Source organism: Thamnophis sirtalis, unplaced genomic scaffold (assembly GCF_051295495.1).
Source record: "Thamnophis sirtalis isolate CommonGarterSnake01/CBP01778 unplaced genomic scaffold, rThaSir2_p1.2 scaffold_1, whole genome shotgun sequence".
NCBI classification, from domain to species: Eukaryota; Metazoa; Chordata; class Lepidosauria; order Squamata; family Natricidae; genus Thamnophis; species Thamnophis sirtalis.
This window is the reverse complement of record NW_028261381.1, coordinates 19,918,602-19,941,734: the sequence shown is the minus strand read 5'-3', so window position 1 is coordinate 19,941,734 and position 23,133 is coordinate 19,918,602. Positions and strand designations below refer to the sequence as shown.

Below are 23,133 nucleotides of genomic sequence, written 5' to 3'. Positions count from 1 at the left end.
TTTATGACTATTTTAACATCTAAGTTGTAGGGAAAAATTAAGAAGATAGTGGAGTGTAGCAGCTCTAAGCAATTAGCTCTGTATATTTTAACAATTAGCTAGATGCCATTACTTTTAAGGTTTTTTTTCCTGATCCCATAGATCATTTGTTGTTAAAAATCATGAGTATATCATAGGTTAAGACGAGGCTAGGACATATCATTAAATATTTTATCCGAAAAGATCAGTTATTAGCCATAGAAGACTTTTTAAATATGCAATTAAAGGGACATATTTTGATGCCAAGGATTTTTGCAAGTAGACCAAGGACCACACAAAATTAAAATGAGCAGCATGCACATACTGTATTCCTATATTTCCCCAACATTAAATTAAAGCAAAAGATTCATAGCACCATTCCTTGTTAAAAAACCTAATTTAATTTTTGTCCATTCCTACCTTTAACTCTTCTCAGTTGTTGTTCTTCCTCCACCTGCCAAGCCGTTTTTGTTACTTCTTCAGTTACAGGCTTCCGAGTAACTAAAGGGGGTTTAAAACACTTAGCATAAGTATGTACCTGAATATTTTAGCCTTGAGATGATCAGGTCCATCACTTGTACTATTTAAAAAAATCATACTGGATTCTAGGAAAAAAACCTCCAAAATTTCTCAGATGGACCACAGTTGAGCCCTGGATTGTCCTTTATTTGTCCCAAAGTCTACTTCCAAAGCAACTCTGGTCCCACTTTTGCCTCCATCAAGTGCATTATATCCGACTTTTTGGTACCAGAAAAGAGGAGAAGCACACATTCTAATTCACTGATTTTTTTAAAAGACATATAAATTTGGAGTTCATATATACTACATTATGTTGTTCTCATGACAGCTTTTGAACCTTGGCTTTGCCCAATTACTTCAATCAGTGATGGAGAATCTCCTGCCATTGATAATCTCTTTTCTGGATTCCTTTGAATGCTATGGTAATCCCGCCTAATTTCTGAGACCTGCTAGGGAGGTTAGAATGGAAACTTCTCCATCTCTAAAAACTGTTGATATTGCAGATTCCTTTTCTTTCCATTCCTCCCCAGTATTTCATACAGAACATTCAGAACTGAGCCTTTTTCATAACAGAACTATTGATATGCCCGTGAATGATGTTTAGAAGGAATGCCTGATTTAACAGTTTGGATTTACGGTTCGATAGGAATCCTTTTTATATGTGAGATGAAGCAGAATGTAACCTGACAGTGTGTTGTCATGTCCAATATATTAAGGATGGACAAAAAGAGACATCCGTTTTGTACATTTAGCAATAAATCTATAAATTTAATGTAAGAGTTTATGATTAGTATTCAACATGTCTTTATTATACATGACCTGAAAATACTTCCATGCATTGCATAATTGAAAGATTAAAAACACCTCCAGTGGTAGGGTTTCCTACCTTATCTTGGTACTATAAAATCTCTTGTTTTGAACTCTGGTATTTTAGAATCTTTAATCTATTTTTTAAGTCATCTATTATATAAACTAGTTAGTAAAAATGCATCTTAAAAAGCAAATTTTAAAGGAAACATGCTGCAGTGCATATCATTTTAATGACCAAACCTTTCTGTATTGTAATTTTTTTCTTTTCTTCTATCTTGGCTGAAATTTCCGGACGTTTTGGCACAGGTTCTGGCTTTTTAGGAACTTGGACCACTGTAACAGACATAAAATGTATTTCAAGAAACAACTAGAAATATTTTGGGATCTTTGACACACTTTATTAATATTCCATGCTAATTTAAAGCAATATTAATTGACTTGTTCATTTTACTTCATTCCTTGTCTAAAGATTGTAAGCAGTGGTAGGATTCAGCCAGTTCGCACCACTCCAGGAGAACTGGTTATTAACTTTCTGAGCAGTTTGGTGAACTGGCTATTGGAAGAAATCATTAGGGCAGAGAACTGGTTGTTAAATTATTTGAATCCCACCACTGGTTCTAAGGTCTCTATTCTAAGAGCAAAAAATCCATTTAAGAAAATGTTATAGAATAAAAATAGCATACATATCAAATTTCCTTATATTTCCTTCAGGTAGTGGTATATAATAATAGCAAAGTAAAATATGAGGTGAATCTTAAAAAAATAAATGTTTATATTAATATAATTAAATATTGGATATAATTTAAATATTCCATCATCATTATATCTTACCTATCACCTTATCTAAACAAATATTACTTGCATTGCTGGTCTCCTAAAGCATGTTGGCAGAATTAGCCTGATTAAACATACACACTAAATCAGTTCAGTCAATTATACAGTTACCAAAAAATAAAATATGTAACTTTTCTAATCCTACTAATATCATTGCAATCAAGCAGAAAATTCAGTAAAACAATAGAAATTTATAAATTTAATTATCTATAAAAATTATTATTTAAAAGAGAGAGAAAGGGAAAAAATGAATCTGTCTTTAAAAAAAAAGAAATATACCTTCTTCATGATAAACTGGCTTTTTCTTTAAGGTAACTTGTTTTTCTGTGTATGCCCATTCATCTTTTCCTTCCTCATAACCTTCTTCTCGTTCATAGTATTCATGTTCTTCCCCATAGTCCTCTTCCCATTCTTCCCGATAAACTGGTTTTTTCTCTTTTCTTTCTCCATATGTCCATTCCTCTTCCCCTTCATCATAACCTTCTTCTTTTTCATAGTATTCATGTTTCTCCCCATACTCCTCTTCCCATTCTTCATGTATTTCTTTGCGAACCTCATGTATTTCTTCTCTTTTCTCATAAATAGGCTCCTTCTTCTTAGTCACAGTTGTCACTTTGATCTCTTCAGTTTTCTTGACTGGAACTTTTACAAATAAAACATTGCACAAACAATTGAGATCAGTGTTCTCATACATTAATAAATGCAGCTGCTCAGAAATAATACACGGTTGCTTTTTTAAAGACATGTCTTTTGTAAAACATAGGCAAATTCTTTGGTTCAAGGCAGATATATTTATTAGAACTTGAAATTATCTACTGAATGGAAATCCTAATTCTCCCCTCCTCCTTTGGTTAAGATATTTAATATATTGGTCAAATATTTTAGCAATTTAGTCAGTAGGCACATATGTCATAAGATGCCCATCTGTCTCAGGGTAACAACACAAATGTTGTAGAAAGGAAGAATTCAACATGAATTGGATTATCAGAAGTTAAATTAAAAGAGAATTTGACAACTAGACAGATTATTTGGGTATTAAAGTTTCTTGACCATGTGGAATGGGACAAAGGATTAATTACCCTTAAGATTAGTTGTTCTGTTTGCTTCACCTAACTAAAACAAATGAAAAGGATATTGGTACCAATACCCCCTCTGGGGAGGTCATTGAGTAATGAATGTCCTGTCTCTGTTTTGGGAGATTGTGTACGAGGCCTACATGACATAGGAAGGGGGTCTACATGATACAGGAAGGCCAGGTACTTTGGGATGATCAATATGTTGGCTAAGAGTATAAAAGACTGTAAACAACTGCCCTACGGGGTTCAGATTTTGCTTGACCTATCGCTGCTGAACCTTGCGCAATAAACCTTTCCCTTTGACAAAGAGCTGGTCTTGTCTCAATTTCTGCAACAAAATGAGACTCTTTTCAATTTATTACATTATTTTGTGGGAAAACATGTGTCAACCTTTGATTTTTTACCTTTGGTTGGAATAACGTCTTCTACTTTGGGGACTGGGACTGGGACTGGAGCAGGAGGTGGAGGTTCTGGTTTCTTGACTGGTTCTGAAACATATAAAATGTACCTTGTAAGATATTTGTTTCCCTACCATCAACTGCACTTCAATGTGATTTGCTTTTGTTTTGATTAATACAAGCAACATTGAGAAGGCACTGTGTATTAATAAGCACGTATCACTTCCATTTAACAGTACACTTTACTTGTATAAAAGTAAACTCACTAAATTCAATGAATCTAACAGATATAGGATCATATTTAAAGAACAAAAGATAAAGCAAGAGAAAGATATAAATACACGTGCTTTTCAAATTCACATATAAAAATATGCAACCAAACCACTCCTATTTAAACATTGAGGAGACTCAGCTAAACTTTTAAATCAAAAGTTTATAAAGTGTTTAGCTCTTTTGTATGAGATAATATGCATATGTATCCTCTTCAGGTATTTAGCACTTGAGTCATTCACTATAACTGTGAAATATACTAAAGTCTTTAGAAAAACATGAGTGAAGGTTAAAAAGACATGCTATTTTTTCTTCATTAATATTTTGTTGTTTATAAATTCCTTTATACTTGGGAACAAACAATCTGACATACCTTTAGGAGGTGGAACTTCCTCTGGGACTTTTGGAATCACCTTTTTGATTATTTTCTTTTTAACCACTTCAAAAACAAAAGTGAAAATAATTAAGCATGTAAAGAAATCGATCAAATAGAATATTTGGAAATATCTGATGAATACAGGTTCTGAAATGCAAAGCTGCAGTACCTTTTTCTTTTTTCTTCTTCTCTTCTGGCATGGGAAGTAAGATAGGAAGAATAGGAATATCTTATATAAAAAAAGAAATATATTCATTAAGATGTTTTCATAGTGTGCCCAGTTCTTAAATATTTCTTTGCCTAAGTTAATAATGGTCTTTTTAAAAGTAAAATTTACCTTCAGTTGGAACTTCAACTGGAATTGCAACTCTAGCATCTGGGACATCTGGAAAACCAATGAACAAGTAACAAAGTAATCATATTAATCTAGTTATACGATGCATACTAATACTGCTGTAATAGTCTAAGCATCAAGCTTTTCGAATTCATGTGGTATCATCCATGCATAAAGATAACTATCAGCAGTCTGTGCAGAATGTGATATTTAGTAAAGAGTACCAAAATCTTGGGGGAGGAAGCCCTGAAAAATAGTAAGTTAGGATCACAAATGAGCCTTTGGGCCAGAAAACTGACTGGCTGGCAGAGGGAAAAATGCAAACCCAATGGGAAGGAGGAACAAAACAGTTCTCAATGCTCACTGCTAGGAGTTCGATTCTGACTGGTTCAAGGTTGACTCAGTCTTCCATCTTTCTGAGGTCAGTAAAATAAGGACCCAGATTGTTGGGGGCAATAGGCTGACTCTGTAAACATCTTAGAGGGGACTGTAAAGCACTATGAACTAATATATAAATCTAAGTTCTATTGCTATTGCTATTCTGAAAGAGAGCGCAATCCTAAGCAGTAAAACCCCACATTGCATTATTTTATTGCTGGAACTCCTAATTGCAAATGACTGTTTCCCTTGGGAAAGAGTGTTATAGGTGGTGAGCACTTTCTACTTCAGGTGGCTTTCTGTAGTGCATGGGAATCATATTATGGAACATGATTCCACCACTAAATGAGCATCGTTATAAAGTATTAGCAACAACAATACAACTACAGATAAAATGAAAGAAACATTTCAATTGGATGTGTTCCTGCATGTGCAGCTGACTATGGAAATTTTTAAATTGACAATTAAATATTTGTGCAGAATTATAAAAGAACGAGAAGCAGATTTTTCTGCATGCAACAATACATTTTTTTTAGGAACATGTGGCATTCCATGCACAGTGGATCTTCACAGCGGTTGCTTTAAATGGGGATAAAGAGGTGGCCAATAAAAAATAAAAAAGGTTTGGCTTTGATGTTTCACACTCGGCCAGAGCACACTAAGATGGCATGTGGATGAATGGTAGAATGCTATCCTAGAATGCCATGAGTTTTAAATCATTTTTATTCGGCTTATTTGGATTTTCTTGTTATTCTTTTGGCTGTTTTGTATGTATCCCAGGCTTGCGGTTTCAATATGGGCAGCTATAAAAGCCTTTTACAAGAAAGAAATGTACAAAAATAAAAAGTGACTCAAAAGGCATTCATCGTTTTCTTTTCCTTACCTGGCGGCCTTATTTCTAGTTTAATTTCTGCAAGAGAAGAAATGAAATGATTGTACTTGGAATCATTTTCACCTCAGAAATATTTATTCAGCAAGACCAGGCAAACGTGAAACCTGGAGCAATGAGGTACTGACCTTTAGTGGTGAGGTAGAGTTCAGCGGTGCTTCTTGCTTCGCCTCTTGGCTCGAGACAAGCAATAACCGAATACACTCCTAATAATAAATAAAAATGTGAATAAATAAATAAATGGTGTTATGGTACTTGTGGCGGGTTGTGCATTTTTGCAAATAGGGAAGACCAGCAAGAAAGAGAATCAAATCACCTTCATCGTCTGAGGTAACATTGTGGATGGTCATGTAATGGCATCGGCCTTCGCTTCTAAAGCTGTACTTGGGACTCTCCTTGAGTTCCACTGACCCTTTGTACCATGTGACGATTGCATTGTCAAAGGAGACTTCGCACTCAAAGGTCGCAGACTGGTGTTCGCTGACCACGATATTTTGGATGGTCTTTGTAAACTGAATTGGTTCAGCTGTAGTTTTTGAAGTAAAAGGGAGGGGGGGGGGAAGGACAATTATTCTCACGTTTCATTCGTTTTTGGTTTCCCCCCCATGATTTTTTGCCTGCGGATATATGTGTGTATGCTTATGTGTTTGTGCATGAGTAGGTATACGCATACCTGTGCATGCTTCAATTCAAACAAAGACATACAGACAGTGCTTATTGTTTTCGTGAGAATGCTGTTTGAGTTTCAAAATGGATTTGAAGTACAGGTAGCCCTCGACGTACAACCACCATTACACCTTTTACGACCCAACATTTACGTTGCTAGGTGAGACATTTGTTAATGAGTTTGGCCCCATTTTCTGACCTTTTTTGCTGCAGCTGTTAATTGAATCACTGTAGCTGTTAAGCTGGTGTTGTTTGTCATAAGATTGCAAAAGAGGATCATATGACCCGAGGACACTGCAACTGTCATAAATATGGACCAGTTGCCGAGCATCCAAATTTTAATCACATGACCACGAGGATGCTGCGATGTTTGTAAGTGTGAAAAACGGTCATAAGTCACTTTTTTCAGGAATGTTGTAACTTTGAACAGTCAATAAATGATCTGTTGTAAATCGAGGACTACCTAGAGCAGGTAGTTATTACAGTCTTTCTCATGCCCATATTAAAGGAAGCACAGGAGATAGATAAGTTGAAGTTAATTGCTGTAATCAAAGCAAAATCAGATCATAAGAGGAAACGAGTTAAAAATCCTATCATCTGGTTATAAGAATGTTGAAAAAAAAAAAAGACAAAGCATAGTTAAATTCCCTGCACTCAGGCGTTTAGTCTCTCATGAATGGACTACGGTGATGTACTCTACGTGGGGCTACCCTTGAAAAGCATTTAAAAGCTACAGAGTGCAGCAGTATGTGTAGTTTTTTTTGGGGGGGGGCACAAGAATGGCCCCTGTGTCCAGGAGGAGGGCCTTCTCTGCTGTTGTTCCTGCCCTCTGGAATATCTTGCCACTCAATGTGAGGTTGTCCCCAACCCTCCTACCTATTTGTAAAGGCCTGAAGATGTGGCTTTGCAACGCAATGGAGAGGGTTGATTGAGTAATAACAAATCCCCCCTCCCCGCCACTCCGCCCCCCCTCCCAATGTGCCTTTAGTTTTAATGTTAGCTTTTAATTTTTTGTGTTTTAGCTTTTATGTAATGGTAAGCCACCCAGAATTACGCCTATGGTAAGATGGGCAGCCAATAAATTTTACAAATAAAAATAAATATATGGCAAACAAATAAAAATAACTTTAGAAAAGAAATTATGTTATTAGGATGTGATAAAGATTTATCTTATTTTATGATCACACAAGCTCTCTTTACAAACCTTCAATTATTAGGTCGGCAGTTGTTTCTAGATCGTCAAACCTGCAGGTGTACTGCCCCTGGTCTTCTGTTCTTACATCTTTGATGATGAGCCTGTGCACTTTGTCAGAGACATCTGTGGAATATCTGCCTCCTATCTGAAGGACCTTTCCGTTTCTGTACCACTGGGATTTTGCATTTGGCACAGAGAACTGACAAACCAAAGAGCAGGTGAAGCCTTCTTTGAGGGAAGTATCACGGAGATGACGCTCAACAGCGGGTTCTGATAGCAAGTTAAAAATGTGCGTTTTAGAAAACACCAACCCAAAAGCACATCCGATAATATTCTAATATTTGATCGATCAAAACATGGCACTGATTTTGCACTTACCAATCACATGAAGCTTAGCGCTGGCAATGTGAGGACCGCAGACCACCCTATAATTTGCCTGATCTCCAAGTTGACAATTCCTGATTTTAAGAATATGACGGTCTCCTTCGATTTTGATTTCATACTTCTTGTTTGAGAGCAATCTCTCTGTGCCTTTGTACCAGGTTAGTCTGATTTCTGGATAATTTATTTTAATCTCGCATTCAAAGATGGCATCTTCTTCTGTTAACACAGTCTGATCTTCAATATCTCTGATCAAAGTAATAGGCTGAAAAATATTTTTCAATATTTTTGAATCTGTGTGGTAAGCACTAATCCTGCTATATAATAACTTTGTAAACAGGCAGAATTAATTACATAGTATTGTAATTGATAAATGGCATTAATTACCTCTGTCTGTGTAAGCCTTTGCTGAATGAATGCTACAAGTTCATCAAACTCTTGTTCTTCTCTCCTTGATCTCTCTTTTACTTCAATCTCCTGTTAAAACCAAATCCATGCATTAATATGTTCTACTTTATAAACAATAGAAGCAAGACAATGCCAAAACCTTATTAAACTAAAGGAAATATCTATATCCATTTCAGAACTAATTGCTCCAGTACATAATCACTAGCCTTTAACATATTAAAAATTGGCCACACTTGGAATACTGCATTCAGTTTTGGTTGCCACCATATCAAAAAGATGTGGAGACTCTAGAAAGAGTGCAGAGAAGAGCAACAAAGATGATTAGGGGACTGGAGACTAAAACGTATGAAGAACGGTTGCAGGAACTGGGTATGTCTAGTTTAATGAAAAGAAGGACTAGGGGAGACATGATAGCAGTGTTCCAATATCTCAGGGGTTGCCACAAAGAAGAGGGAGTCAAACTATTCTCCAAGGCACCTGAGGGTAGAACAAGAAGCAATGGGTGGAAATTGATGAAGGAGAGAAGCAACTTAGAACTGAGGAAAAACTTCCTGACAGTTAGAACAACCAATCAGTGGAACAGCTTGTCTCCAGAAGTTGTGAATGTCCCAACACTGGAAGTCTTTCAGAAGTTGTTGGATAGCCATTTGTCTGAAACGGTAGAGGGTTTCCTGCCTAGGCAGAGGGTTGGACTAGAAGACCTCCAAAGTCCCTTCCAACTCTCCTATTGTATTGTAAATGTCAATATTTTGTTCAAATATAGCACCTTACTAAGAATTCTTAAACTAATTTTTCTCTTTGCTTTTTCCTGATTGAAAGCATTAAAACTATTTATGTGTTTTAATCCTTGGGGAAAGAACACTGAACAGAAATTGCTTAGTACAGCCTTTTCAAACTTGTGCCCTTCAGATTTACTGGACTTCAGTCCCCACATTTTCAAGATAGCTGATTTGAAAAAACAGCTGTAGAGAGAATATATATTTTAGTTGTGGGTGGAGATTGTAGCCCACAAATTTAATTATAGATACTAGTTTTGATTACTAAAGTCCCTTCACAACTAACACACTTCTGAATCAGATGAACAGTACTCAAAAATCTATATAAAGATTTATATAGATATATGCCTTCTATATAGAGAAAGGTGAAACACTTCCCTCTTATTTATATGGAATCACTGCAGACTCAAAAGGGAAGAAGGGCTTTTATTAACAACTAGTGCTGATAATCCGGCGTTGCCTGGGTATTTATTTATAGGGGGGAAATGTCCAGACCAAAAGTAATTTCTAATATTGGATTATCCTTCTTACCAGAGGGAGCTCCCTTGTGGAGTACTGTGAAGCCATTATCATGGAAACTTCACTGCACTGTACAGTAGAAGCCATTTTAAAGCAGTAAAGTAGAAGCCATTTGAAGGCACAACAGGTTGTATTGTAACAGACCCCCCCCCCCACAAAGGGTGTTAGGGGAGTCAAACAGTATTTGTTTCCAGAGAGTAAGTAACCTGTGTACGAAGCTTGGTTGAAATTGCTCGAGGTGTTCCAGAGTTATGCTGGAACACACACACACACACACAACACAAACACACACACACACATGCAGACACACACACGGACACATGAAATATTATAAGAAAATGTTGGGGAGAAACTATCGCAACTGATTTTGATTCAGAATCGATAATAATGCCCATTGCAGAATATTAATTTTAAATGAATAATTTGACTGCTTAAACATTGGATGCATTTTTAAAGTAACAGAACTATGGTTTGAAATGATTCATTAATAAAGGAAAATATTGGTGTTTACCAGTCTGTGTGTTTCTTCTGCCTGGCTTTGTTTTAGCATCTCAAATGCTTGTAGGAGACCTCGGAAATCTGTGATTCCATACATGCGGGCATATTTTTCATATTCTTTAGGATCTACATTTTTTAGAAGTTCCATGATATCAATTGCCTGCTCTTCCTCACCTTCCTTCCTTTTTGTTGGAGTTCTGCAGAAATAAAGAAATTACTTATTAAGCAAATAGATACCAACATCCATTAAACTTACAGCTTGTGTAAAATGATTTATAATTTTCCCCAAGATTCTAAGCATCTTCAGCTTAATAAAGTAGGCTTCTTTGCTAAAGGAATTCCTAATGCTCACTTTGATTGCAACCTTATAGATTAACAGAGTTGTACCTACTTCTGTGTTTCATTTTACAACTCAATAAAACTTACGAAATTTTATATAGAGATGCCCAATTTACAAGTGATTCAGGGTGGCTTTACAAAGAAAGTTTGAAACATAAGAGGCAAAGATAATAATAAAAAATAACAGCCATTTCAGAAAAGGCTGAATTAAGAAAAGAAAAATTAAAACAGTGGGTTCACAAATTTCCTTGCTGGAAGAGACAAGTTTATAAAGAACATTCTAAAGAATAACAGGATTGGGGGCCATATAGATTTTTGTAGGGATATGTTTCCAAAAGCCATGCATGGCATTATAGAAACTGTTGCTGCAGGCTCCCACTATACAACATTGTTGTATTGATGGGATCTGGAATATCTGTCAGATCTAATAGTATAGGCAGACAACTGAAGAATAGTGATCCTGTAAACATCCAAGTCACAAATCTCAAAAGGCCTTATGGAAGTCCATTAGCACCTTGAATTGCATCTGGAAGCCAAATGGCAACCACTAAAATTGCAGAGTTGAGACCTTACATAGATGAACAGAAGTGCTTTCAAGAAGTGCCTTCATAGTAACTTGCACTATCATATTCTGGACCAAATGAAACTTTGAATGGTTTTCCACATAGAATACATTACTGTAGTGCAAACAAGAGGTGATTAGGGGATGAGTGACATTAAGGGCCTTATAATCCAGGAAAAGATACAACTGGTACATACAATGATATTAAGCTCCTTCTAACCACCTGTTTTCTTTATCTTTGTGAATTTAAAATGGCATATTCTATAGCACCTCTTTTGAGTATCTCTCACTCTATACTTCTCACACAACTATTTTTGACACAATAACTTCTAGTGTCAGCATTAAAGAAGGATGAAGGAATACTTTAAAATGAGCTGAATTATATTTTATTCTCCAATTTCTAACTATTAAAACAAGCTTTCTGCCTCACAGTTTAACATTGTTGGAAAATGTTAACACTTACTTCTTTAATTTTGCTCTTAGATCACCTTCAATAACTTCTTTCTTCCGTTCCTCAACCTGGAGGTTGACGACACTTTCAATTTCACCATGCTCATTAAAAGCCACACATCTATACTGCCCAGAATCAGTTTTCATTGCATCCTTGATTTCCAGCTTGGCCTCATCTCCTTTCTGCTGGATTGTAATGCGGCCTCCTTGATTGAGTTGCCTCCATTTTCCTTTCATCCATTTCACATTGGGCATCGGATCACCACCAACTTTAGCAGTAAAGGTTGCTAAGCTCTCTGTTTGAAAAAAAGACACAGAGGGAAGAAAATGTCAACTGTAGGTTGAAGGAAGAAAATAGTCAACAGATATGGGGAGGAAAATATTTAGAAGCTGGGCTCACTTTCAAATATATTGATACTTTGAGGTTCAGAGACAAAGTAAAGCCTTCCGTCAGTAGGTGCTTTCTTAGCAACTGGTGCAGCTGTGGGTTTTTCTGAAAGGCAAAGCAAAGGAAGGATGTTGGAGAACCGAAAATAACAATGTTCAAATAAAGTAATACATAGAGATCTCCCACCAAATTTGAATTCTATAATACCTAAATAATTTATTATCTATTACTGATCTAATATTGGGGTAGCCATGGCCAGTATGAGATACATCTGGCCTGTGGGTTGCAAGTTTGACACCCCTGCTCTAGAAAGAGTGCATAGAAGAGCAACAAAGATGATTACAGGATTGGAGGCTAAGAGACATAAAGAACAGTTGCTGGAATTGGGTATGTCTGGTTTGATGAAAAGAAGGACTAGGGGTGACATGATAGCAGTGTTCCAATATCTCAGGGGCAAAGAAGAGAGAGTCAAGCTATTATTTAAAGCATCTGAGGGTAGGACAAGAAGCAATGGTTGGAAACTAATCAAGGAGAGAAGTAACCTAGAACTAAGAAGAAATTCCCTGATAGTTAGAACAATTAACCAGTTGAAAAACTCCAACACTGCAAGTTTTTAAGAAGAGATTGGACAACCATTTGTCTGAAATGGTATAGGGTTTCCTGCCTGGGCAGGGGGTTGGACTAGAAGACCTCCAAGGCCCCTTCTAACTCTATTCTGTTTTGTTCTGTTCTATTCTGTTCTGTTCTGTCCTATTCTATTCCATATATTTTCTCATGCCTTTAATATTTTTCTATTTTTATGTAATTTTCTGTGTTTTGCATAATGTTGCTTATCTCAAAAGTGAGTGTCATGATAGGCATGTAAGCCAGGAAGAAGTAAAACAGCACTGACTAAAATCACTGCAAATACAGGGTATGTATTAGAACAGTTTTCTTTGATTTAATTTCACTCAAACCACTGTAAATTAAGTGTTCCTATTATTAAATGCTACTATTAAGGCACGTCATTTATTTCATGTATGCTGCAGTGCAATACATGCCTGACAAAATAATTCACCTTGGCATGTTTATGAAGTCTTGGTAGTAGTTCCTAGGGCTTTTAATTGTTGTTCTCTCTCTAAATATTCAATTTAACTGTACCTTTCACTGCCACTTTTGACTTAGAAGAATCACTTCCAGCTGCGTTTGAGGCTTTGCACACATATTCCGCAGAATCAGTTTTAGTAACTGCTTGGATCTCTAAGAGAGCTGTTCCATTTGCAAAGCTGAAGCGGCATTTGTCAGAGGATCTGAGCTCTCTCCCAGCTTTGAGCCACTGGATCTTAATGGGTTGTGATCCAACTACATGGCAAGCAAGTTGCAGGATCTTGCCTTCATCTATTGTCACTGGTTTAAGAGGTCGATCAAATACCGGAGGTTTTTTAGGTTCTGAAATGTGATAACATTACAAAAGCAAGAGGAGGAAAGTAGTTAGATTACCATTCATCTTATTTTATCCACTATCTTTTATGCTAAATGTAACATGAATATTGTCAAGATGAAGGTCATTTTAATTGTGGAAAAAAATTGTAGATGCATGAATCCTTCTAGCTGGATCATAGATGGGAGACAGTGAAATGAATTTACATTTTATTGGCATACCATCAGGGGTGGGTTCCTGCCAGTTCTAACCTCTTCTATAGAAGAGGTTCCACAAATCTACCATGCCATTTAGAACTGGTTCCAGCTCCCTCCTGCCACCCGTCCACACCACGCTTGCCCCACCTGCCAGTCACTGATTGGCTGGCTCACCAATCGCCCTGTCCACCTCTAAGAGTCCTATCTAAACCTTAAAGTCTTAAAGCTGTCAAGTTTGTACACCCCTGGGAGTTTTTTTTCTAAAGGGTTAGGGGTGCAAGGGTCTTGTAACTTGATATCTTTAAGACTTGTATGCTTCAAATGCCAGAGTTTCTGAGCCAACATTTTGGTTGCTAAGCAAGAGCATTGTTAAGTGAGTTTCACCATATTTTGCAAGTTGGCCATGCCCACCCAGTCACATGACTGCCAAGCCACTCCCACTCAGTATATATATATTTACAACCCCCGGTATGCCCAAATATGGGAGGAAGATCACTACTTCCATTCTCTGTCCTTCGGCTCGTCACAAGAGACTATCCAGACAGAAACCCAATATTTTTACTGTTGCCTTTTTGTTACATTTGTTATATTTGTGCTGATAAATAAATAAAGGGAGACTAGTATAGATCTATTTCAAGCTTCCCAAGCTTCCCAGTAAGGGTATGGCTAGCTGATGAGAGCTAAATAGCTTGAAATAGATCTATACTAGTCTCCCTTTATTTATTTATCAGCACAAATATAACATATGTATGTATGTATTATGTATGTATGTATGTATGTATGTATGTATGTATGTATCTTAACTGGACCCCTTGAAATACATTTGCCTCTATTTGTGACTAAAATTTCTAAGTTGAGAGTGAAAAATAATACAAGGATTATTTTTCACTAAAAATGTGTTGCCAAATGTGAGTATGAGTAACATTTTTTTTCAAAAAATGAAAAAAGGTCATTTTTGCAGAGCCCCATCAATCAATTATAAAATAATTTGTGCGCACCCTTCAAATAGTCTCATGACTGAACATTTTAAGAACTGAAATTGAAATAATTCAGCAGTCCAGCACAATTTTCTGTCATCTTATTGTGCTGCAACCTGGTATAAAACTATATACAGTATGTAGAATTGTTTTTTTTTGTTATCAAATACATCAGAATTAATGTTCTGATCATTTGGACCCATGGGTAAACAGTAGTAGCTCATAAAATAAATATTGTACAGTAGGCCTCTAGGAAAGGAACTAACCTTTAATAACAACAGAGGAAGTACACAGCGTGCTCCCAGCTTCATTGGATACTTTACAGGTATATAAGCCTGCATCAACTGGTCCTGCATTTTTAATGAGCAGCAGAATAGTATTGTTCTCAAAAGCTAGTTCACAGTTAGGGCTTCCATAGATTTCCTGGTTATTTTTGTACCAAGTAACCGCCAGAGGCTGGGTACCAGAAACGCGGCCCTCAAGTTTAAAGCTGTTTCCTTCCGTTTCTTCTACTGTTTCAGATAACTTCTTGGTGAACATAGGTGGATTCTGTCGCTCTGTCAGAAAGGAAGATAATAGGAAAATAAACTAGTGAGAAAGATGTATTCAGGCAAATGTTTTAAAATTCCATTGATTGTCTTGGGTTATCCTCAAAAGGGTATTTAGGTTTGCCACTTTTGTGTGTCTAATCAATCAATAATATTTATTTGGTCAGTGACTAGCAAAATTTAAAAGACAAAATGAAAAAAAAAACAGAATGAAGCAATAAATGAAATAATATGCTAACAGCTAGCAAAATAAAAATTCCTCTTTTATGTGGCTAAGGAAAAAAGTGAGATTCATACATTTAAATCAAATATACAGTAAAATATATCTTCATAAATTAAAATATTACCAAGAAAGCACAGGTTTTAATCCAACTGAATTCCAAAATATTTTTGGTAGAAACGGAAAGAACATCTTATTTCTTTGGTTTTACTTTTTTCTCTCTCATAAACTCCTCATGCATATGTTCAAAACAGAGATACTAATTCTAGAACTTCTCTATGAAGTTTTACAGTCATGGGAAGGGAATTTCTGATTTCTGTGGCTTCCAATTCTAGTTGTAGGATCATTAGCATTGTATCTCACATCATTACAAATGCCCCAGGTCTCATTAGTTTTCTGGCAGGTACCAAAAGTATGCAAATGAGAGTTCTTTAGATAGAAACCTACACACAATGGAATCTAAATTTTATCTTACTGGTGAAAATTTCCAGTACCTTTAATATTAAGTTGAGCTGTGCAAGATTCTTTTCCAACTTCATTACTAGCATGACATGAATATTTTCCAGAATCTCCTTTGTCAACTTTCAGAATTGTCAAATGAGCTATATTTTCTGTATAACTGATCTGATGCTTTCCTCCAGTTCGCAATTCACGGTTATCCTTTGACCAAGTAATCTTAATAGGGCGTGTTCCAGAAACACGACACTCAAAATCAGCACTGTCGCCAACAACGGCATCAACATGAGTAATTGGGGTGTCAAAGAAGGGTGGCATTTTCCCCTCTAAAATAGGAAGAAGTACAAGTAAATTGTTAATTCAGCACATTTAAAAATGTATATCAAATATAAACTTAAAGCAGGTTAATGAACTGAGCTAATAACTGAGACTTGACATGCCATAAAAGTATCAAAGGAGAGATGTGTATTTTTGTCAAACCTGTAAGGATGAGTTTGGCACTACAAGAAGCGGTTCCAATGGCATTGGAGGCTGTGCAAGTATATTGTCCACCAAGACTCATATCAGTTTGTGAAATCTGTAGAATGGCGACTTTATTTAAATACGATATTTGCACGTTGTAGCCATCTCTTATTTGTGCACCATCTTTATACCAGGTTACTTCCATTGGTTCAGAACCATTAATGCCACAATCCAATGTAATCGGTAAACCAACAGTTTCATGAATGTCCCTTAATTTTCGTGAAAATGAAGGAGGAAGTTTACGATCTGCAAGAAAACAAATATTGTGCAGAGTTACTGACTCTGAATGGTTTGGATTTGAATTTGAGCATTATCAAAGGAAATAGAGAGTTCCCCTTGATGTATTCCAGTTTTGGCTTGGACAGCTATTATGGGTGGATTTCTGAATTGATCAGAGGATTCAACTTGATGGACTAAATAGTTCTTTCCAACTCTAGGAGTCTAGGGTCTATCAATGTGAGATACATATAGCAATAGCAAAAGCACTTAGACCAGTGGGTCTCAACCTTCCTAATGCCGCGACCCTTTAATACAGTTCCTCATGTTGTGGTGACCTACAATCATAAAATTATTCTATGTTTTCGGTATTTTTTTTGAAAATATGGGTTTTCCAATGGTCTTAGGCAAAAGGGTCATTTGATCCCCTAAAGGGGTCCCGAGCCACAGGTTGAGAACCACTGACTTAGACTGCTTTTACATCCCTCTCTAAGCGGTTTCAGCATATTGCTCCCAACAATCTGGATCCTCTAACTATAGCATAAGACTATCTGCAGTGGTAATATATAGACTATATAAATTAATATCCTTAACAAAGGTATAATTAGACATGCTTAAACTAAACAGGATAAAAATGAAACTCTATCAACTTATCTGAAGTTTCAGTGAATTGTGGACATTGCCTTTTCTGACAACTTTAAACACGTATGATAGTAGATGACATAAAAGAAGGGAGGCTTATTTTAATGACTTTGTGAATAAAGAGATTCTCTTGAGAAGCTACAGCCAATAGATGTTAACAAAGTGTATCAACTTACTTGTATTGGATACATAAAATTTCCATTGGGAAAGAACAGCTGAAACAGACATATTTTTCCTGTCTCGTGCCTTTCAACAGATTAATAAATAGTATTTCCCAAGTTTTGAAAAGCTGGTGGTTACTACTTACCTTGAACAGATAGCAGTGCTGAAGAGGCAGCTTCCCCAACACTGTTTTCAGCCTTGCAGATATACTCCCCGCTATCATTGCTCTCCACTTGGCTGAATACTAAAGTGGCCACTTGGTTTTTATAGTGCATTTTAGAAGTACTGGTGGGTCTTAGTTTTGTGTCTCCTTTGTACCATGACACATTGATTTCTGGTGTTCCAGCAATTTGACACTGTAATGATGCAGAATCTCCAACGGTCACTTGTACAGGCTCTAGATTTTGGACAAAGTATGGTGGTTCTATAGAACAAAAGCACAGATTACAAAGTGAGTTTGTTTCCCACAAAATAATCAATAGTTCTGTTAAAATATTCTTTGATACAAGCTACATACGTAAGATTGAAGCAGCTGCCTGAGAGTTATCTTGACCTGATTCGTTTTCTATGTGGCAAGAATACAGGCCAGCATCTTCTAGTCTGCTGTTAGGGATCTCCAGTATAGCAGATGTTTCTGTAGTGGTAATACTGCATTTCTCTGAATGAGTTAAATTTATACCATTTTTCCTCCAAGACACTTTAATAGGAGGGGTACCAGTATAGGAGCATTCTAAAAGTAATTGCTTTCCTTTCTCAACATGGAAGTCATTCAGTTTTTTCACAAATTTCGCTGGTTCTGTAAAAAAAAAAAGCACAAGATGGGAAATTTAAAGTGGTTTAAAAATGATGGTTGCCATTCTGTTTAACCAAGAAGACAGAATAATTACAAACCTTTTACAAAGAGATGAGTTGTACAAGAGATTTTGCCAGCTTCATTACTGACAATGCAAGTGTAGTCTCCACTTTGGACAGAGTGAACATCAAACAGCTCCAGTTCAGCAACCGATTCTTCTTGAGATATATTGCATCTATGTCCTGGAACCAATTCAACACTTCCCCTAAACCATTTGACCTCAAGAGGGATGGTTCCTTTAATGAGACTTGTGAATGTTACATTTGCCCCAGATAAAACTTGCAAAGGTTCGGGTTTCTTCACAAAAGATGGAGGTTCTAGATATACATTAAAAAAAAAAACATTAATGCCAAATGTGCAGATTAAAGAACATAAAAAGCAAACAAGATTTTTAAACAATTATTTTCTTTTAATACATATCTTAATATCAAATTTTTACCTCTAACTATGAAATATGCTTCACATTCGTCAGTTCCAGCTTCATTGGTTGCTATACAAGTGTAATTTCCAATATCAGACTCTTGAAGAGCGTTCACTTTTAAAGAACATGTGTTATCTGTAAGAGTTGCCTGATATTTTTCTCCAGTGGTGATCTCCTCACCATCACGGAACCAAAAAACAGAGATCGGAGGGGATCCAATGACTTTGCATTCAAGTACGCTGGATGAGCCCAAGAGACCCTGTGTTTCTTTCAATGGTTTTGTGAACGAAGGTGGTATAATGCGATCTGTGAGCACAAAATAAAAATTGAATTACAATAAGCAAGGAGGGGTAAGAGGGGGCAAATGACAAAAGCAATATTCTGCCCAGGCAATGCAAGCTTCACCTTCTTTATACATGCATTTTGACGTTCTAATCAGGTATAAAAAGTGTGACACTGACAGTGTAAAGCTGCTTGCAACATTTTGAGGAAAGCAGAAGATCCTACGGACATCTCAGATGATAATAATAGGGCTATTACTCAATTCTCTGAGTAACAAATTTGTGCTTTCGTAGTTTAGTGGGGTATGTTTTTGGCATATTATATTTAAGACAGTACTGAGTGCAAACATGCTCTTTCCCTTTAAAAAAGATGTCCCCCAACTGTGTAAACAGTACTACATACCAGTGGTAAAATTCAATTTTTTTTACTATCGATTCTGCGGGCGTGGCTTGATGTGCGTGATGTGCGTGGTATGTGTGGCTTGTTGGGTGTGGCAGGGGAAGGATACTGCAAAATCTCAATTCCCACCCCACTCTGGGGCCAGCCAGAGGTGGCATTTGCTGGTTCTCCGAACTACTCAAAATTTCCACTACTGGTTCTCCTAACTACTCAAAATTTGCTCTACTGGTTCTCCGAACTACTCAAAATTTCCGCTACTGGTTCTCTGAACTACTCAAAATTCCTGCTACCACTTCTCCAAAATCTGTCAGAACTTGCTGGATTTCACCCCTGCTACATACTATTAAAAGCAAAACATAACTTGTGAATGGGTATCTAGGAATATTCATTGCTATAACTGATCCTCTGTCAGATATTCCACAATAAGTTCATTTCTAAAGTATTTAGGAATGGTACATGGACGCCTAACATCAGAAGTTAACATATGCAAAACCTGATATGAAAATGCAGAGGAAATACAGAATTGTATTCCTCATGCTAATCCACTAACCTGAAACATGTACAGAAGCTGTACAACGGCTTTGACCAACACTGTTTTTCACCTCAAATGTATATTCCCCACTATCTTGCAAACTTGCATTCAGAATCTTGAGCACAGATACTTTATTGAAGAAGGTGATTTTGTATTTCTGGTCAGAAGTGAGCTCATATCCATTCTTGAACCATCGAGTAGAAAGCTCAGGTGTTCCAGAAACAGTGCACTCTAAGGCACAAGAATCTCCTGTGGTGACTGTCATTGGTTCTGGTTTCTCTACAATAGTTGCTGGCTCTGGAATGAGATGCAAATCATTGTCACATTAGTGAGCAAGATTATGTAACACATGGCAGTATACTTTGTTTTTATGGTTTAAGTCTACTAACCAAGAACTGATAAGTTAGCAAAACATTCCTGACTTCCAGCATCATTTTTAATTTGACAGATGTATTTTCCCATGTCGGTTGGCTCTGCATGCACAACTTGAAGGATTGCCACTTTATCTGTGTATGACATCCAGAGATTGTCACTTTCGTGGATAATTTCTCCTTTGTCTTTCAACCAAAGAACAGAAATGGGCTCAGAGCCTTCAACAGTGGCTTGTAATTCTGCTGGCTCCCCAACGATTGCACTGATATCGTGAAGTTTCTTTGCAAACCTTGGGGGCTCTGAAGGCAGAAGAAGAAAATGTGTAAATGCGAAGTAAGAGGAAAAAAAGATGTGAAAAAAAAAGAGTGAGATAACAAGAAGTCATGTACAAACCTTTCAGTATCACAGAACAAATGCAAGCATCGCTCCCCACATCGTTGACGGCTTTGCAGTGATATTCACCAGTGTCTGCAGCATCAGTGTTCAGAATATGTAGGCTAGCAAAGTAATCCTCAGACAAAATCTTGTACTTCTTGCTAGTTCGGATTTCTCTTTTATCCTTATACCATGAAATTTGGAAGGGTGGTGTGCCTTGAAGCACACATTCAAGATGAACATCAACTCCTTTCAATGATTCCATTGGTTGGGGTGTCTTGCGGAAAACTGGAGGAGCTGTAAAAAACAGAGATTAAAATTTCCATTAAATGTGGAGAATGGATATTAATAAGCACCAAGGAGGTAACGTTACAGTGAGATGGGAGATTGCATGTATTTGAGATAAAATTTTCCATGCCCAGTTAAACTGATTGGCTTTGGTCTTTAATGGAAAAAAAAATAACCCTGACCATTTCCCCCCATAAATCAGGGGTGTCAAACTCAATTTCATTGAGGGCCGCAATGAAATTGCATTTGTGTTTGACCTTGGGGGGCTGGGGGGCATTGCCAGGGGGCACGGCCACCTTGACATCACTCATTGAGGCTCCATTTCATTCGCGACGGTCTTTTGCAGCCCTCTACCAGTGAAAGTGGAGCCCGGGAGGGCCGCATGTGGGCTGGTCGTTTGCTGTTAACAGGCCTGCAGGCCAGATCTAAGCACCCTGCGAGACAGTTTGACAGATCTAAGCACCCTGCGAGACAGCCTTGAGTTTGACACCCCTGCCATAAATGAATGAGAAACAAAGAAAGAATAGATCCTGACCTTTCACTTTTAGGGATGTGGTGCTGCTAGTTCTTCCAGCTGGGTTTTGAGCTTCACAAGCGTAGTCCCCACTGTCTTCAACAGTCAGATTGTGCAATTCAATGACAGCCACAGAATCAACAAAAGACATGCTGTATTTGTCACTGGGATGAATTTGAGTTTCACCTTTGTACCATGCAACATGAATTTCTGGTGATCCAGCTATCTTGCATTCATATCTAGTTGAATCATGTTCTTTCACAACTCTGGAAGAATCTAACTTCCTAATAAATCTTGGTGGCTCTGTTGAAAAAAGGGAGGAAACGTATTCACAAGGCAATGTTTAAACAACGTTATTTCCATTAAATTTGCAAAATCTCAAGTTGCCGTTGTATATCAACAGAAAAGGCCAACGTATCCCCTTTATGTTAAACTGTGCTAGACTTCTATTTCAAATGCTTCTTGCTACTTATGAAATATACATTTTAAAGCTCATTATAAGTACAATAAATGCCCAGTTTCTTTCTTGTTATTGCGGATTTTAATAGCTTAATCATACTTCTGTGGAAAATAAAGCTACCTAGAATTATGTTCACATAAAAGTAAGATACTCTATTCAGATGTTGAAGGATAACCAGCTTCTTTATCAGCTAGTATATTTTTATATTTTAAGTTTAGAAAGTCTTATAAGCAAAAATACAAAACATAAAGCACCAGCTTTCTTATGAAAATTACTACTTTCCATAAATTTACCAGCTGCTGCTTTAAAACGAGGAGCTTATCTATATTAGCATAATTCCCATTTCATATTTTTTAAAAAGGCAACAAAAATGTAGCGAGGGCATATATGTATATATGTAAGTATAATATAAGTGTTATGATTTATACTTTTTAGAAATTTACCTTTGAAGCTCAGCTGAGCGCCACAAGCATCCTTTCCAGCACTGTTGCTTGCCAAGCAGGTATAAAGTCCAGCATCACCTTTACCTACTTTAAGAACAGTCAGTGTGGCTGTGTTTTCTATCAATGTAATCTTGTAATTATCACTAGGACGGATCTCTCGGTTATCTTTTGCCCAGGTGATTTTCATGGGCATAGAACCTGTGACATGACACTTGAAAGAACCACTTTCCCCAAGAGCAACATCAACAGGCAAAGGCTTCACGTCAAAGGAAGGTGGTATCATATGTTCTGAAAGGGGCAAAAAAAGAGGGAAATTTTGTCACTTTTTCCTAAAAACAAATCATATTTCCTTGATGCATCACATCCGTGATCTAATTGTATCCTTTAATATGGCATTGCTAAACATGCCAAGTCTGCATTCAACAAATGACACACCTGAGAGCCGGAGCTTGGCACTGGAGGAAGCAGTTCCAAGAGCATTTTGAGCTGTGCAAGTGTACTGGCCAGAGTGAGCCACCTCTGTTTGTAAGATCTGAAGAGTTGCTACATTATTTAAGAAGGTTGCTTGAATGTTAGTATCGTCCCGCAAGAGCATCCCTTCCTTATACCAAGACACCTGAAGAGGTTCAGAGCCAATGATGCGGCAATCAAAAGCAACAGGAGACCCAATCATTTCTTGTACATCTTTTAGCTTCTTTGTAAACGAAGGTGGAAGTTTACGGTCTGCAAATAAAAATGGTATACTATATA

At 36.9% G+C, this 23,133-nt stretch overlaps 1 protein-coding gene across 1 annotated transcript in view; it reads right to left on the bottom strand.

The window, feature by feature from the left end:
- Nucleotides 1–23,133, bottom strand: part of TTN (titin) — a 310,344-nt gene that overhangs the window by 182,938 nt on the left and 104,273 nt on the right. Inside the window, exons 85-114 of the mRNA XM_087705592.1 lie at nucleotides 22,819–23,106; nucleotides 22,384–22,671; nucleotides 21,502–21,783; nucleotides 20,697–20,975; nucleotides 20,321–20,602; nucleotides 19,950–20,228; nucleotides 18,737–19,024; nucleotides 18,336–18,614; nucleotides 17,962–18,240; nucleotides 17,590–17,868; nucleotides 16,383–16,670; nucleotides 15,941–16,228; nucleotides 14,945–15,235; nucleotides 13,225–13,512; nucleotides 12,097–12,189; nucleotides 11,710–11,992; nucleotides 10,359–10,542; nucleotides 8,532–8,621; nucleotides 8,142–8,409; nucleotides 7,773–8,033; nucleotides 6,219–6,428; nucleotides 6,031–6,108; nucleotides 5,897–5,923; nucleotides 4,639–4,686; nucleotides 4,471–4,530; nucleotides 4,299–4,364; nucleotides 3,662–3,745; nucleotides 2,461–2,823; nucleotides 1,588–1,680; nucleotides 439–519 (exon numbers count right to left, since the gene is read on the bottom strand). Of these exons, the coding sequence (XP_087561718.1) occupies nucleotides 439–519; nucleotides 1,588–1,680; nucleotides 2,461–2,823; nucleotides 3,662–3,745; nucleotides 4,299–4,364; nucleotides 4,471–4,530; nucleotides 4,639–4,686; nucleotides 5,897–5,923; nucleotides 6,031–6,108; nucleotides 6,219–6,428; nucleotides 7,773–8,033; nucleotides 8,142–8,409; nucleotides 8,532–8,621; nucleotides 10,359–10,542; nucleotides 11,710–11,992; nucleotides 12,097–12,189; nucleotides 13,225–13,512; nucleotides 14,945–15,235; nucleotides 15,941–16,228; nucleotides 16,383–16,670; nucleotides 17,590–17,868; nucleotides 17,962–18,240; nucleotides 18,336–18,614; nucleotides 18,737–19,024; nucleotides 19,950–20,228; nucleotides 20,321–20,602; nucleotides 20,697–20,975; nucleotides 21,502–21,783; nucleotides 22,384–22,671; nucleotides 22,819–23,106 (6,267 nt within the window). The remainder of the gene's footprint in view (nucleotides 1–438; nucleotides 520–1,587; nucleotides 1,681–2,460; nucleotides 2,824–3,661; nucleotides 3,746–4,298; nucleotides 4,365–4,470; nucleotides 4,531–4,638; nucleotides 4,687–5,896; nucleotides 5,924–6,030; nucleotides 6,109–6,218; nucleotides 6,429–7,772; nucleotides 8,034–8,141; nucleotides 8,410–8,531; nucleotides 8,622–10,358; nucleotides 10,543–11,709; nucleotides 11,993–12,096; nucleotides 12,190–13,224; nucleotides 13,513–14,944; nucleotides 15,236–15,940; nucleotides 16,229–16,382; nucleotides 16,671–17,589; nucleotides 17,869–17,961; nucleotides 18,241–18,335; nucleotides 18,615–18,736; nucleotides 19,025–19,949; nucleotides 20,229–20,320; nucleotides 20,603–20,696; nucleotides 20,976–21,501; nucleotides 21,784–22,383; nucleotides 22,672–22,818; nucleotides 23,107–23,133) is intronic.